This window comes from Haliotis cracherodii, unplaced genomic scaffold, assembly GCF_022045235.1.
Source record: "Haliotis cracherodii isolate W230 unplaced genomic scaffold, xgHalCrac1.p SCAF_5, whole genome shotgun sequence".
NCBI classification, from domain to species: Eukaryota; Metazoa; Mollusca; class Gastropoda; order Lepetellida; family Haliotidae; genus Haliotis; species Haliotis cracherodii.
The window spans coordinates 10158424-10174817 of record NW_027266308.1 but is presented as its reverse complement, the minus strand read 5'-3'; the positions used below and the strand labels follow the sequence as shown (position 1 = coordinate 10174817).

The 16394-nt window shown below is 38.3% G+C and overlaps 1 protein-coding gene across 1 annotated transcript; it reads left to right on the top strand.

Moving 5' to 3' along the window:
• Positions 1–6974: 6974 nt before the first annotated feature.
• Positions 6975–15645, top strand: LOC139442364 (thyroid transcription factor 1-like). The gene is made up of 2 exons (XM_071223166.1): positions 6975–7411; positions 12626–15645. The coding sequence occupies exons 1-2, from the start codon at positions 7045–7047 to the stop codon at positions 13486–13488; spliced, it is 1230 nt and encodes a 409-aa protein (XP_071079267.1). The 5' UTR covers positions 6975–7044; the 3' UTR covers positions 13489–15645.
• The last annotated feature ends 749 nt before the right edge of the window (positions 15646–16394 follow it).

The window sequence follows — 16394 nt, the reverse complement described above, 5'->3', positions numbered from 1 at the left end:
TACCAAAAGACGTTAAAAGATGGTACTTGTTGTTACCCTGCCGTTTCACCTCAACTCACTTTGGGGTGTGACGAGAGATAACAAGAATAATGCATATGCACATATATGTATATAAAAAATGTGACAAGACGACAGGTCATGTGGGAATCCATTACACATAGATCTTTATGTTTTATGTGTTCTTACAGGTTTCATTAATACATTTCGATAGATTCTGAAAAAAATAATGAATATGGTGAGCTTTCGGGTAATCTTTGAGTTCACAACTGTCGAGGTTAGGTTTATTCCAGCAGCTCCAGCCTTTGGTGTTTACATTTCTCAATTTCTGAGACACAATCGAGCATGCTTTTTCTGCCAAGATTTCAAAGAGCGCCATACGACTCTTGCTCAGAAGATGTTTGATCAAGGTTACAACATTCAAGGCTTCATTAAAGCTTTCAAAAAGTTTTAATGTAGACATGTGGAGGACAATCATGGCCGTCCTAAAACGCATGACGTTTGAAAAATCTATGATACTGTAAAGCCCTGTTAATCTGGACTGTTTCGTTGTCGATGAAATCGGTCGTATTAAACGAATTTCAGGATTAAAGAATCTTAGATATACTGCATTTTATCTTTCAACAGCATTCATCCAGATTAACACGGTTTCAGGACGACCAGTGTCCGGATTAACATCGGATTAACGGTGTCCAGAATATGGAGGTTTTGTTTACTTATATGTCCAAGTAATGCTTTAATTTAGCATGTTTATGTATGTATTATCATTAAAAATGAAAAAGTAGAAAAAGTAACATCAGTGACCCTGTAGACACAATGTATGGATAACAACTTCTATAATTCTGTAAACAGTAGAAGGATCTATATCGCAACGTCGCCTTTACAGTATTAAAGAAGTTGTTATCCATAAATTGTGTCTACTTTGTCATCCGTCAACTTCAAAGTAATGCTGATCAAACAGTTCAGCAGTGACCCTCATGAAACGTACGTAACTGAATCTCAATCAAGTAGTATTCAAGTCACATTCCAAAAGGATTTTGGATAACAGGATTAGCTACAAACGTGAAACGTGTGTTTTTCACCTTTTAGGTTACACTTCTTGTCTTTGGAAATTGTTGACATTTTAACTGTATCAACATTGACCAAATACAAGTAGATTTACATATACACTCGGGTAACGTATTTCTCAATCAGTCGTGTTTTGACAATTGCGGAAGTACATATCATGCGAACATATGTCAATTTAATCTTGAATACAGTGCATCGATTCGAAGTGTTTGGGAACAAGAGCAGAAAAACAAGATTACTTATCGACATGTTGGAGTTTGTATTTATACAAATTTAATATAAATAAAAACTTGTATCGATTTGTGTGATTAAATAGAATAGAATATAAATTCTATGTATGTCTTACAAAATCGATGACACTGACAGCAATCTATTTCATGGGTTAAGTGTCATGAAATAAAATCCATCCTCTCTCTGATTTCCGTTTTGGGATGTGATTTGACCCAATAAGCCGATTACATACCTGTGTTAATTAAGCAGGTGAGAATGGGAAATATCTAGAGGTGTTGTAAAAGTGTCGGTAGCGCAGTTGGGCGACATGGCAGATTTGACTCGAAGTAACCAACACATAAAATAATCATAGTTTCCAAGAGTAATAAAACTGTATCTTTTTTTTAATTGCAAAACTTTCAAACATTGACTGAAAGTCAGTAAAAGAATTCAGCGTACAGAGACTAAGGGTAGGAAAACCACTGACCTTCACAGGTAAGGATAATCGATTTCCTGTGAAATCGAAACCAACTTTATTATATCTTTTACTATTTTGCTGGTGTTTTCGTATAATTCATAAGTTAAATTATGTAATATAAATCCTCCCGATTCAAGGCAGAAATTTAATATGTCGTTAATGATTTTTAGAGACCTTTTTTGTTTAGATATATGCATCTATACTTCTATTAAGGTAACGATTTTGGGTTCAGTTCTTTAACAGCACTTAGCATTACTTCAACAATGATCTTCAAACGAGTACTGTTTCTTTGGATAAATAGGTTATTGCCATAAAATGTTCGTTACCCTTGACACAACTGCTGTAGATAGCACACACAAAACGTGTAAATAGCATCCTCGCTATAGTCATATCTACTGTGTATGACATTGATTGCAGGTGTACATAGCATGTACATTTCGTGCACCTGTCATGTCATAAACGTGCCGGGTATGGCACTACGGAAGGCCATCTGGTTCACGTCGACTGTGATACACGATACCCTCATCGCGGCTTCCATATATCACATGGGACATAGCAGCAGTATGCAGGGGGGTTGGGTCGGGAGGTAGGGGGTAAGGTCGGGATATAGGGGAGGGGGTTGTGGTTTTCCTTTTTTTCATTTATCTTTTTTATTTATTTATTATTAAATTATTGGGTTTTGTATTTATTTATTGGTTTTATGTATTTTATGTATCTTTTTAATTTATTTTATTTATTGGGGGGCAAGGGTTGTTTAAGGGGGGAGATTGCTTTAGTTAGTGCTTATCACATCACATATTCACAGAGACGCATAGTGTTTCTATATATATTTCCACTGATATTATATTTGTTTATTATGTAAGGTATATTACACTGTGGTTTTTTGTTAAATGTGTTTTTTAGGAACTTTCTATTTTTTCTTTGATGTTTCATCAATAATAAATATATTGTATAAATAGCAGTTGCATTTATCAATAAATATATTACAATCATATTAAACAAAATATGGAAGTCAAATTTGGGTATCCATGAAGTGAACGGATACGTCGATGTATATTCTGGATTTATGTGTCAAGTAACACAATGTCCACCACCGAAAAGGTGTATTATTACAAAACAAACATTATTAGACGTAATATGAAGGGATACTTTTCAAATACAACTTTTTATTGTTGCAAATGGACATTACTAAAAAAAGCTGCATGAAAGTCGTGAAATGATATAACAAATTATGTAACGATTATGCATGGAAAAAAAGTATTTTATTTAATGGGTGCCGCAAGGTATATGGTATAATGACGTATAACGCTATTTTTGGTTAAATGCACTTAAAAAAACATCTGTAAGCGACCTGCTTCATTTCACGCCCATGTCACCCCTGAAACAAAAGCTCAAGACAAACACAATCAAAAATTGAGAAAACATTTAACGCTTTAATCTCCTGATTAGAATAATTATTAAAACGACTCATTACTCGGAAGCACAGGTGCCTCCGAAGTGATCACTACTAATAGATTTCAAGTGGATTACGTTTTTATAGGTAGGATTAAACAAGTCCCCTAACCAAAAACTGCTACCCCTATCCGTGGCGATAATCCCCCTTGAGCTGCCGTACCCCCACAGCCTAGTCCCACCCTCACTGACAGTACAGCTAAGTTATTAGTTCCCCCCGAGCGTTTCGCCCCGGGGATAGTTTGAACACCTTTATGAAGCAGGCTTCATCATTTGACAGGTATTTTCTTTAAGTAAATAAAGCTTTGACGCTCAATCGGGCTTTTTTTCTCCGCGTGTCTGCAAACAATACCCTAATTGCGTACGTTCACATAGCTTCACGTGGGAGATACCCGCACAATCGTAAGCTCGCAATTGAAAGAAACTTTTCACCTGGGCCGCAAGTGTCAGTACACGTGTGTACCTCGCCTCACACCCCGATTTCATCGGACCGAGCCCCGCGCACAGGTGCTTAATTACAGGTATGCAAACCCAACGGCGAAACGTTTAACCTCAGCGTTCCCTGTGGAGATGATTTTTGGGGGTACATGGTTTCAGGTGTGTCGCGATCCAACCGACCGCTCTCACTACTGAGACGTTCAGGCAGAGCAAAGAAGAATTTAGGCGAAATAAAGGCTGTCACATTGGTTATTGTCCACGGTGATTATAGAAAGGTTCTTTATTTGGGGTTTTCATATGTTATAATCCGCTAGTGTGCGAAAGAAGGCAGGCTAGTGGGTTGGTGTTTGCCATCACTTCTCACGATACGCAACTGGCTGCTGCATCAATACCGCGAACCTCCCCTCTCATTTTCCACAATGGCAAAACTAAACAAGATATTTCTTAATGCCCCTTTTCAACAACAAATACAAGTCCCTACGTATTCACCCAGGTTTGTTCACAAAACACTCTCGCTTCAACACAAGCGCTGCAGGGAGCGCATGGCTTTTAGAAATTTCTAATGGTGGAGAGATTCGATAGAAAGGCTCGAATTTCATCCTCCCTTCCTCGGAGTTATATACAAAATATATTATGTACACATTTTATAGTTAAATAACAGCCTCGGCGTGGTATAAGCGCTCTCATTATAAGCGATATCGCTCCCGCCATTCATAAGTATAAAAAGCAAATTTGAAAAGCACGGTCCGCCGGAGAGGGTATTCTTCACTAACGAGGTTCGCCTCTCGTGAAAATTACATTATTACGGAGTACAACATATGCCGAGAGATGGTGTTATAGAAATATGGGGGTCTAATCATAGGGTTGGTTGAGGGGTGGTGCGCTCGGAGGTGGGGCAGGCACCAATATTTACATCATCCATATTCCCATAATTTGCCTGGCATATACTCATACGCGGGTTCCGAACTATGATTTTAAAAACAAGCAATTAATAAACTTTTAACGGAAGACCTGTTCCTCTTCACCAAGGTCTATCGATTTAAAGATACATCTTCACTTTTTAGTCATTTGGACTAAATTTGCAACTTGTGCGACGCAAAAACCTCGATGCGAGCGGTTTTCCAAGCTAACGCTTTTCCATTGAGTCGTCAATCGGTTGCTTGTTTTTCCCTCGTTCCCTTTTGAATAGAGAACCAATTTACTGTGGAAGCAGTAACTCTCCCCGTAGCGCTTAAGAAACGGCGTTCAATAGACGCGCAAAGCATTACAATAAATCGCCTCAGTCAACTCCGTGAATAGCAGAAACACGTGTTAGAAAACTGTTAAGAAATCCCATTGCATAGCAAGAAGAGAAGGTTTTGTCGTATCGTTCGGTGGATCCAGACCTCTCCCGAGAAGGACATAAGCATCTAATAATAAGCTCTCTGTGCCCCGATCCGCATAGCAATCAAACACCCCCGGTCGAAATATTTGTAGGGTTTTGTTGACAAGATCTCCTCGGAGGTTCATTTTTAACCATCTGTGCTTTTTGACAAAATATAAGTGATAATACGAGATTGTATCTACCTGTTTCACGTTATTGGCAAGCTCTGAATATTGGCAGCGGTGTGTGTGGATATATCGGAGGATGAAACACAGCGCCCTTGAGTGTCGTCCGACAAAAATGCAGATCTTTCATGTGGCTCAGAGTTCAAACGTTGACAAGTACATTCTTATTTCTGAAAATTTGTAAACTGCTGGTTTACAAAGATCAACAAAAGCGTGTATAGAGTAACCATGTGTGTATACTATATGTAAGTATATATCATACACGGGGCATTGTATACATTCTCATTTGAAAACACTCTTTAAATGTTCGTGGTATTATTTTTAAAAAAGTATTCACGAAGGAAGCAACCAGCTGGGATATCATTTTTTCAATCAAGATTTATGTTAAAAAGTATTTGGTGTTTATTGTAAGGCTTTCATCTTCAACTTATGTATCTAAAGCTTCGTTTTATTAGATTTCTCTGAATGGATGCACATTAAAGGAGTTTTAACAAACAGCGTAAGGTGTATGTTGGCTGCGACTTCTATATTATCTCAATGTAACTACTCCATTCCTTACATTTTACGGGTTTGGTGGAAGTGATTTTATAGTGTATTTACTGTTCATAATGTGCACGTGACATTTTATGCATTGCACATAATTCCAAGCTATTCATGCAACCGATAACTGGTATAAGGAGATATCGCAACAAACATTAAATATATACATATTAACATCAACACATTATGCAGCTGACAATATCAGTTTAGACGAATTAAATAGCACATAGTCTGTATTTGAATGGACATTAAACAGAGTTTTATGTATTTGAGCTTCGCAGATGAAAACACAGGCAATCAATATGCTTCTACACTGTAGATAAATGATTAAATATCTCTTTCAAATAACAAAATATCAAACAAAGACGAATTACAAATAAAGAATAACATTATTTGAACAACTATTCAAATGTATATTAAAAACGCATATTCCCAACTAAGGTTGGTATAAGTATGACGTCTCGCAATGCCATCACATTCTTGAATCGCATCCCATCCGACTTCTCTATTCCAAGTGAACTAAATACAGTCGTATAAAATCCCAAAGATGTGCCTTCATCCTTGCATATCATAGATGATAGAGTCAGCTCTAAAGTTGTTTAGAAGCCAGGTTTTAAGTGTCGGTGGCGTGCCAGCACGGCAAGAAAAGTCTACAAGCGCTCCTTCTAGACTTCTGGTAGTATATACATACAAACAAGTTCACGCCATCATAATAGATTACTGAACAAAAGTTTCATCGACTCCCAGTTCATTAAATAATCGTTCTTCTTGTCTGATTGATGTCGTTAAGCAGTGTCTATTAGCCGACGAGCCTCCCCTCTCATTTCCCGTCTTCTACTCATAATCGCTACTTGACATTGGCCCGCCTCCATAGACCAAATCGCTATGTCGGTATGTATAGCTAGATTTATCCCATCTATAGACTTTCAGTCCGAATTCGGTACTTAAATTCTGTTCTCAGTTGTATTTCTCAAGCGTGGCTGAATTTTCTTACGGGGATCAGTACTTATCGATTCGCTGGATTAATCAATCAGCGATGGCTCAACTCGCCTGTCGATCAGTCACCCGTGACGTCACCTAGCCAATCCCCTTGCAGCGGTGGGCGGAGCTTGTGGCGATGGTGGCAGCCTACTGGTCGGTTTGCGCGTGCGCAGAGTTGTGGTAGGGCCGGCTCGGATTTGACGGACGGTATAGAAATCTTGAGATGAGTTGATGATCTACACTGTAGTACTTGAGTGGCCAAGTGTCTACACATAACACACGAGTTGTCAACATCAGACTCCGAGAACCGAGCCGGGCGAGCGATCGGTTCTATGTCGCTTTCTCAGTGGAGTGCTGCTATGTCCCTGAGCCCCAAGCATACAACACCGTTTTCAGTCACAGATATACTCTCACCACTGGATCACGAGAATTACAAGAAGACTACCATCGAGGCGGCAATTCCGCCCCTCACCCCCTACCGTAATACCCAGCACCCACAGAGCATGACAGGCATGGGGGGGATGGGGGGCATGAGTGTCCCCGTCACGAACCCCTACCACAACTACGTACCCCCCTTGTCCCACCATACAGGATCCTTCCCATCCCAGTACTGCCAGGGGTCGGATCTGGCTTACGGCGACCCCACCCGACATTCAACATCGTCATGGTACGGTACCAACCCGGATCCAAGATTTGCCTGTAAGTACAATTTCGTCTTTTCTTAACGAAATAATATCTCATGGTATGCGTGTGTGTTTTTAATGACTGAATTGTACACAGGTAATGGCGTAAGTAGGTTTTGTGTTTTTAAATCGTATTCCGTAATAGTGTTATGAACGGTTTATCACACCGGTGGGGAAATCTGGCCAACTTTTTACTAGAGCGAAGTACAAGGAGATAATTTGTCAGCGATAAACGGGTACCGCCTATGATAGCGTTAGACATCCTGTTTGCACATACAGTGCATCTATAGCCAGCGTTCAACTTTCTTTGTCGCCAGGGTGGGTTAAATATAATCGGATTGATAATTATTGATGATTGCATTGCTCTCTGAGCTGAGTTTCTGACGGGGATTTTGGCAGTTTGTGTGGAGTGATTGTCGACAACTCTCAGCCTCTTACCTAGCTCTCGAGATCTAAGAAGACAACGCTTCTAGTTATGTTGGTCACTCTCACCTCTTCATCCCCCTACCCCGGGGGTGACTGGACCAGCGCTAGACCCCCAGGAACTACAGCCAGTAGTACACCATGCAGCACCACGGCCACAGTGACAGTGTCCAATATTTATTACTAAAACGCCCAAGTTTACAAAGTAGCTGCCACAGAGTTCACCAACGTTTACCCGTTGTTTAATAAGTTTTAAAATGATTGAATGTTTAAAGTGTTCCCGTCAAGACGATAACAGTTTTAAGCAAACACGGTTGGTGGGAAGCAAAAGTAAATAATATGTTTGAACACACTCTTCATGAATTTGTGATTTTCCTTTACCTGCCGTAAAATTGGATAGTCTGGAAATTTAATATCTTCGAAACTAGAAGGACCAGTTGACGGCACCTCCCTTTGTTGTATAGACTGTAGTCCACGTCGTTCGGCCTCATTCCATAGTTTAGTTGAGTCAACACGGTAAAAACACCGAACCTGAGAATTATATTAATACCGTTTTAAGAGTCAAAACCTAAATTTCTTTGCACAGCAATTATTTTTAGTCTTTGAAAACAACATGTTCTCGTGCTTTTGATCTTTCTTTATTTGTGTTTATTATCAAAAAAAATATTTGAAATGGGACTGGTGAAAGTGTGTTATATTCCATGTATTTGACGAACAGAACTTAACCCGTTGAGGTGAAATTAAGTACAGCATCCCCGTATATCGCGAACCGATGTTGTTATTGTGTTGTAAATTTCACCGAAGCGATGACAGCTTGAAATCATACAGAGAACCTAGTCATATATTCAGCACCTTGTTTATCTCAGCAAATACATTGCTTGCTCCTGTCATTCATTTATCTGTGTGTATTTCACCCACAGGATACATCCGGTTTATTGATAGCGTATTCGTGTCTGTATTTAGAGAACATATTTATCAAATATCAATCAGTGTTAATTTGTCAATTTCGAAATACACGAACAGGTGTGCGCTATGATAGCCAACCCACCCCTCCCAGGTTCAAATCCCTACCCCCGGGATTACTGTCAGTATCATGGAGGATTTTAGCCGGTCCCCGGGGATAACTGTCACTACCAGCAGGTTTAGTGGTTTCATTTTCAACAAGGATTCATTGATTATCCATCAGAAAACGTCCAATTTTAAGAAGAAAATCGAAGCTATTGTTGCGACAAAAACAGTCAATGGTAAACGCGACAAGAAAGTTGATTGTTATTTTTAGAAGAATTAATATCTGAGAGAAAACAGTTCTATATGTATTGACCCCTCGCGCGGTTAAAACGCCCCAGCGATTCAAAAATTATTTTAAAAAATGAAAAATAAGAAAATTGAAATTGAAAGGGATCTCGCGAAATAATGGTGTTGACATAATTGTTTGTACGGTGTAGTGTCCTTGTGTGGCGTATTGTCTAGCATTCTGTGCACGATGTGTCATAGCCATTAATGCATATCCGACTACAATCAGATAAACACATTAGGAATTATTCTACCTTTCCTTTTGATTGTATAAGTAAATATTCTTAAAGTATTATGTATACAAGTTAATAAACATGGTCATAAGTCTAATATTCTTTACTTTCCATCTATTTTCTAAATCGATACGCGACAGTTGTGCGCCATTCTTCTTTTAACGATCGGTACACCTGGGGAAGTTCATGCATTGCAATAAAGGTAATTTCCAGTACGTTCAGAATATCAATAATACTATTTCATTACATAATTTCTTTACGCTCTGTTTCTCTGTACCTTCCTAAAACAAACATTTTACAAGAAAAACGATAATACATCCCGCGTAAAAATTATTTGGACATAATATAATACAAATAAATTGGAAACTTTTCGAATATATGATTTGATGGTTTTTATGAATTTCACGGCGCGTTTAACACTCAGCTCATTTGGGTAATATAAGTGTTGTCAATTAACAATTTAATTACGGAATATATATTTGTATGTGATCAAAAATAATTTTTGATCCTCTACAGAAATATGACCCAAAGTTATGCATAACAAAAGCTTGTAGTTGACGTTAATAACCAACGATGTTGTCTGTCCAAGCTTGTCTTGACCAGTGGTCAACCTACACCACACCTGTGCCGGATTTACCCGCCCGTGGCTATTACCACCAATTATCCCCACTTTGTAGCGTTGTACGCCACTCAGGAAAGGTGCGAATCGTCACAGCAAGAGCGCGAGTGAAGAATAGAAAACGCTAAAACCATTACGACTTGTTTGGGTGCGCGATTACCCCCGGATCAGGCGCACAGGGCCGGGGTAGCCCACCGGGTGCCCCGTAAACTTTCACACCTTCCCCCTAATAGTACTGTTTTGTTTCTCACCGTCAGATTAAGAAGAACACCTGGAATTGTGTAGAGTGTATTTTATTTATGAATCAATCGGAAACCCATTTCACACCCTTTGATAGCTCGGAAGACCCGTTATGGATGAGTCGTTCAAATGATTACCGAAGATTGTTGAGTGTCGTAAGTTTGTTTAACTGAATGGTCAATAAATGTGTTTGGGAAAATGAGACACAATTTTTATTTTACGTGTGAAAAATGTTAAACAGTCATGTTGCGTCTGCGATATGGTTGTAAAATACTTTCATAAGATGAGAATATCGGTTAAACTCTATAGCGGCCAATCAATTTAAAACAAATTATGAAAAATCGATTTAATATTGGGTCAAAATCAAACATCTGTCCTCCTACCAGATTATCAATTCAATTTTCCTAATTAAAGGTTTTTGTGTAAAATGCCCTCTATTGAAGATCAAATACGAAAATGGGAAAATCTATTACGTTTGCGATTGATTCAGGTAATTGTTGACTATTGGGAATTATTAGGTTCGCGGTATGGCGGATCTCAGAGCAGAACGCTGTTTTCTGTTTCTGAAATCTCGGAACGGAAACCACAGCGTAGAACCGCGGAAACTCTCCCTGCACCCGCATTCCTGGCTAAAATGAAAACCATTAGACCGGGTTTTTTTAAGAAACACGTTTTGTGACAAGGAATAGTGTTTGTTTAATACGAAGCGATGCGACGATTTCATCAGGTTTGAAGGGGTATTTATGTAAACCCGCATTATGTATAAAGAAAAAATTGAAAGCTTTTAATTTTCAATTTATCCTAACATCCGTTTCCAAATTCGCTGAAACGAAATATATTGTTTGAGACATTAATAATATTAATCGCAGGGTTATTTCTTTTAGGAAGTTAAAAGGCATTTGTGCACCGACTAAATTATTATCTTGACAAACACAATGAGGAATATGGAATAGTCACTATATTATTCATTAGACCGCAAATTCCAAAATCACCTACTTCAAACACCGAATAGGAAAAGACGTGGTCATAACGGCTAATTACCTGTTTTATTCTTGACACTTTTTGGCAACTTAAATTAATAATTTAAAGTCAAATGAATCAATATTTAAAGCTTTTAATCTTTGAGTAACATTATTGAATTATTCTCATATGATGACCTATGCGTTCGAAAATTTCACTTTATTGTAAAAATGCGTAATACACAACACGTTGTATCCCCCCCCCCCCCCCCCCCCCCCCCCCGAAAGGTTGTTACGTTGTCAGAAAACAAGTGATGTGCAACGTTTTTCTTAAGAGAATGTCATATCGCATGTCGTTCATCCATGCACACTTTCGTGTTAATAAGTATTGTTCAGTGTACCAAGATTAAAAGAAAAGAAAGATGAATATACTTCACACAAACCTATCTCATATTAACCTAGTCTGACAAAAATTAAACATATTGTAAATGACGTTTTCTTAATAAACTGTTACGTAAACTGTCTTTATGGAGCATTATTTAGTAAATGATAAATCGAAAAATAATTTAAAAAGCTGGTATTGTGCTACATCTGTAGAGCTTTGTTGGCTTTGAATTTTAAATCAGGTTTATATATGATTCACCGTTTTTTATGTGATAAGATTATTTATCTTATCAGTTGTTTAAAAGATTACTTTGTACTGTTCCATATAGAGCCGAGATTGCGATGGCGGACTGCACTTAAACATATCCGCCTATCTTCTATACTCTGATGCCAATTCACACTGTCACTGAAGTCCTCACCATCAGCCAAAAAAACAAACACCCACCCCCCACCCCCACTCCCCCCACACACATGTACCTTATTTATACATAACATAATTTTTCATATACTGATATGAAAATGTTTGTGTTAGACTATATGTAATAAGTGTTCGGTGTACATCATATTTTAATCAGTATCATCAGAAACGAAATAATGATATTCCAAAGTATACAAAAAGAATAGCGAATTGAATTGGTTCTGTACTCTTAGACTTATACGTTGGACTATTTCTGAAGCAGGTGGAGTTTTCCTTCATACAACTATTGACTCATAAAAAACATAAATGTATGTTGTGATTATTGATAGACGCTAATAGAGTGCTATTACGGGCTAATGTATGCCCTATTATTGATGTCTGCAGTACAAAAGGAATTATTTACGCCCGACCAAAACCATACCATCAAGAGAATATATTTCTCTAGTTTCAGATGATATCAAATACGGATAGTTCAAGAAAATTTTATATTTTCCCATATCAGTTTTATGTGCATGAATGATCTAAAAAATAATTCTTTCAATTTTATGGATACCTTGGAATATACTTATTTCGTTTCTTAAGTGTTTATTGCTGACATATGAACGTGAATGTTTATATTCTCGCATATTTGTATATCTAATGGTGTCTTCCTCTTCTGCAGTTTCTCGGCTGGCGATGAACAGTTCCTGTGCTATGTCCTCGATGCCAATGTCTGGAGGGATGGGGACTGGCCTTGGGGGTCTGGACCAGAGCGGGAGGGGAATGCAGTTTCCTTTGACCCAAAGACGCAAGAGAAGGGTACTCTTCTCCCAGGCTCAAGTTTATGAGTTGGAACGACGCTTTAAGCAGCAGAAATACCTCTCCGCTCCAGAACGAGAGCATCTGTCTAGCATGATCAACCTTACGCCTACCCAGGTTAAGATATGGTTCCAGAACCACCGCTACAAGTGTAAGCGTCAACAGAAGGATAAGGAAAAGATGGATCAGACAACAAAGGATAGCTCAGGCAGTGACAGCAATCAGAACAATGCCAGATCGTCGTCGTCATCGTCGTCAAACTCCCAGTCAGCTCAGGCAAACAACAACAATAACGGTGGCAGCCAAACTTCTCAGTCAAACTCTAACAATCCCTCCCCAAGGCGGGTGGCCGTTCCGGTGCTTGTGAAGGACGGGAAACCGTGTGCTAGTTCTGGGAGCAACGATGGAGGAGGAGGAGGAGGTGGCCAACAGCAGCAGCAGCAGAGTCAAGGAGGGTCCAGTCACCCGACTGTGTCTCCTTCTCTTCAGCACCAGACCTCTCTCCATTCCTCTTGTGCTGTTTCCACTGCCAAGAACCTATCTCACTCAAACACTCTAGGGTCTCCGACCTTAGCGGAGATCTCTGGGTCTCTGTCTCACTCTGGAGCGACCTCTCAATCGAGTCACTCAGTGCTGCACCACGGCTTGGGTGGCTATAACTCCCCCGGCATCAACACCAACGCCCTCTCATCTTCCCCGTATCTGGTAAATGGAAGAACCTGGTAACTGGATATATTTCTTCCTTCTTAAGGACATAAGCAGCAGGTGTTATGTGAACTATTCTTGTATACTGTTGTGTCTCATATGTCATAAAGACCCCTCCCCTTCCAACCCCTTACTCACACAAATACTCCTGTTGTTAAATATGCTCGTAAAATTCCCAATCTACCTAGCACCGGGTTTATTCCTCCAAAGCAAATTTGCTGCCGTTTAATGGTCGTCATATCAAACTGTGACCAAAGCTGCATCGCCGAATGAAGGTTTTTACAATGGCGATCGTGTTTACTCAGTGCCAATATCCATACCATATAAACGTACTACACAATATTCCCAGGACCAATCAAATAGATTTGATATTTATAAAACAATCGTTTATTTCTTTGCACGAACAATCTATGGACACTTTATTTGTAGAAATTTCAGTAATATAGTGTCTGTAGTTCTTAACAATAAGCACTTCATTGAAAACCTTCTTATTAAATTCTACCTTTTTAGAGCACAGATTTCATTATCAATATAAAATACAAAAGATATATGCTTCTTCATCCTTTATGAGTTTCTACCAATATTTCAATTTCAAATATTTTCAAAATTAAAACGATTGAAGGGACGGTGCTATCATGTTTCATGGTGCTGACGGAATGAATGATATTCACATTTTAAGATTTTATCAAAGTATGTTGTGTATAAGTAATTTACCTTATAAAGGATATAATGAGAACACGAATTAGTCAAACAAAACCTGTTCATAATCGTTTGACAATCCAAAACACGTTGCCTTTCTATTTGACGATTTATAAACAGATTACAATATACACTTAATGTGAGTAGAACTAACCACGGCATATGTATACATTGTTCGCGATACTTGATGAGCTGGGTAGCTTAATCGAGCAGTTATTGGACACAGAATGAATTTCATTGTTGCGTGTGTCACATGAATGTGTGGGAAAACAGTGTTTATCGACCGGAATATACAACACAATGTGGCTACATTGAAAACGAGAGGGGTTTACTTTGATAGGAGAAGCATTGATTAAAACACTTGATTCCTTGGTGGGGAGGGCGGGAGCGAACATTTCTATTTTGTCTTGATAGACATAATCTGGATGGAAGAATTTGACTACAAAGGAGCGTGATTAGTGTGTTTCGAAGTACATGACAACTATTGCACTTTTTCTGTCTGAATATGATCATGATAAATAATATATTTTCTTTTTGACTTTCATATCAACATTCATAAGAAACATGCGTGGTTGATAGCGTCATAAGTGTATAACGTCGCCATTTTGTGAAACATTATTTTTTGCAAAGCTTAGTGATTTTGAAACAGTGAATACGCAATCTTTTATCACAACTAGATCACATTATGCAGAAACCTCATTTGTGTATCGTATTAGTTGCAGTAAGATATATTTTTTTGTTATTGTGATATCGTAATGTTGATAATGGTTCAATGTGTGACGTATTTATAGTTTGTACTGTCTTTATGACACCTGGTGTCATCACGTGGTGTCACACGGTTTTTTAAATTGTCACATCCATTTTATGTGTTCTTCTTTTGTAAAAAAAATATGAATATGATTCTTGATCATTATGTGTCATAACTTGTTTAAGAAGAATGTATTGCAAAGATTATCCCTGGAAGTTCAATACAATCAATACAATAATGGCACGTGGTACATTGCAGCAAATTTGCTTTAAAATGGAATTAGGTGCTAGCACATATTGTTCATGTCATAAATGGGCAAAGGCCTGTCATTCACCCGTGTAAGTTATTAATGTAGATTTCATTACATTACATTGCCTTGACAACATGTTTACTACGTTTGTTCAGAAATTGTATGTGGACAATTCTTGCACCCTATCCTTCAAGCGGCCATGTTTGCAGGCGCTAGTTGAACTAGAACAGTTTAACAACCCCTCCCCCCTTCTCAACCCACTATAAACCGGGATCCTGGTGTCATTAAATTGAGGCGGACATGGGGGTTTATTTACCCACGTTGTGTCCAATACTGCAATAAGGCGTCTTGTCGGACCAGCGCAATGCTAGGTTCTCGATATATTGCGGAACTTTACAATGTCCTTTGATGTGTAGATTTCATATTTTGTTCACCACTTAAGGCCCGTAGGCCTGTGGTTAACGTTATTCAGAAATAAATTTTTCTTATGTGGAATTTCCCTTTGTCGATTTCTTTATGTATTCATTGTCCCGATGGTTTAAAGCCCAGTGCTTGAAAATCAAGGAAAAAACTTTATTTCGTTAAAAAATGATTGTGATGTCTTGTTTCAAGAATGCTCGTTATTGAATGAGTTGTTCGAAATGAGTCAACGCCCGTCTATGTAATGAAGTGCTATTTATGTTCTAAACGAGGAGTGACACGCTATTCAATTGTACTTGGTTTCACTTCCTGAAGATTGACAGTTAACCCCTGTTAAACCATAAACGAGTCTCTCATACAATGTTAGCGTTGTCATATTACACAGTACAACATGTATAACATCTTACAAATTAACCCCAAAGTTCATACCAATTATGATAGACTGGTAGTTATAACACATAGTCGTCATTACAAGCCATTGTTAAAAGAAAAGGTTATTCATTTGATATGTAATACAATTTGTTATAATGAACTATTCAATTATAAATGCTATATAATCCTACTTATTTGCTTATTGAATGGCAGAAGTAAGCGCGTTTGCTTTCACAGTAACGGTTGAAGTTTGACAATTTATAACATTTTCGGGGCTGGGGCTGGAATACAATTATTTTTTTATACATCTCCATAGGACATGTCAGCAATGACGTGCTTCACTTCCAGCTACAATTAATTAATTTAATCAGTTACAGCTATTAACATGAACGTCGGCGCTGACTCATGTAAGAATCCTTTCACAACAATAAATTCGAT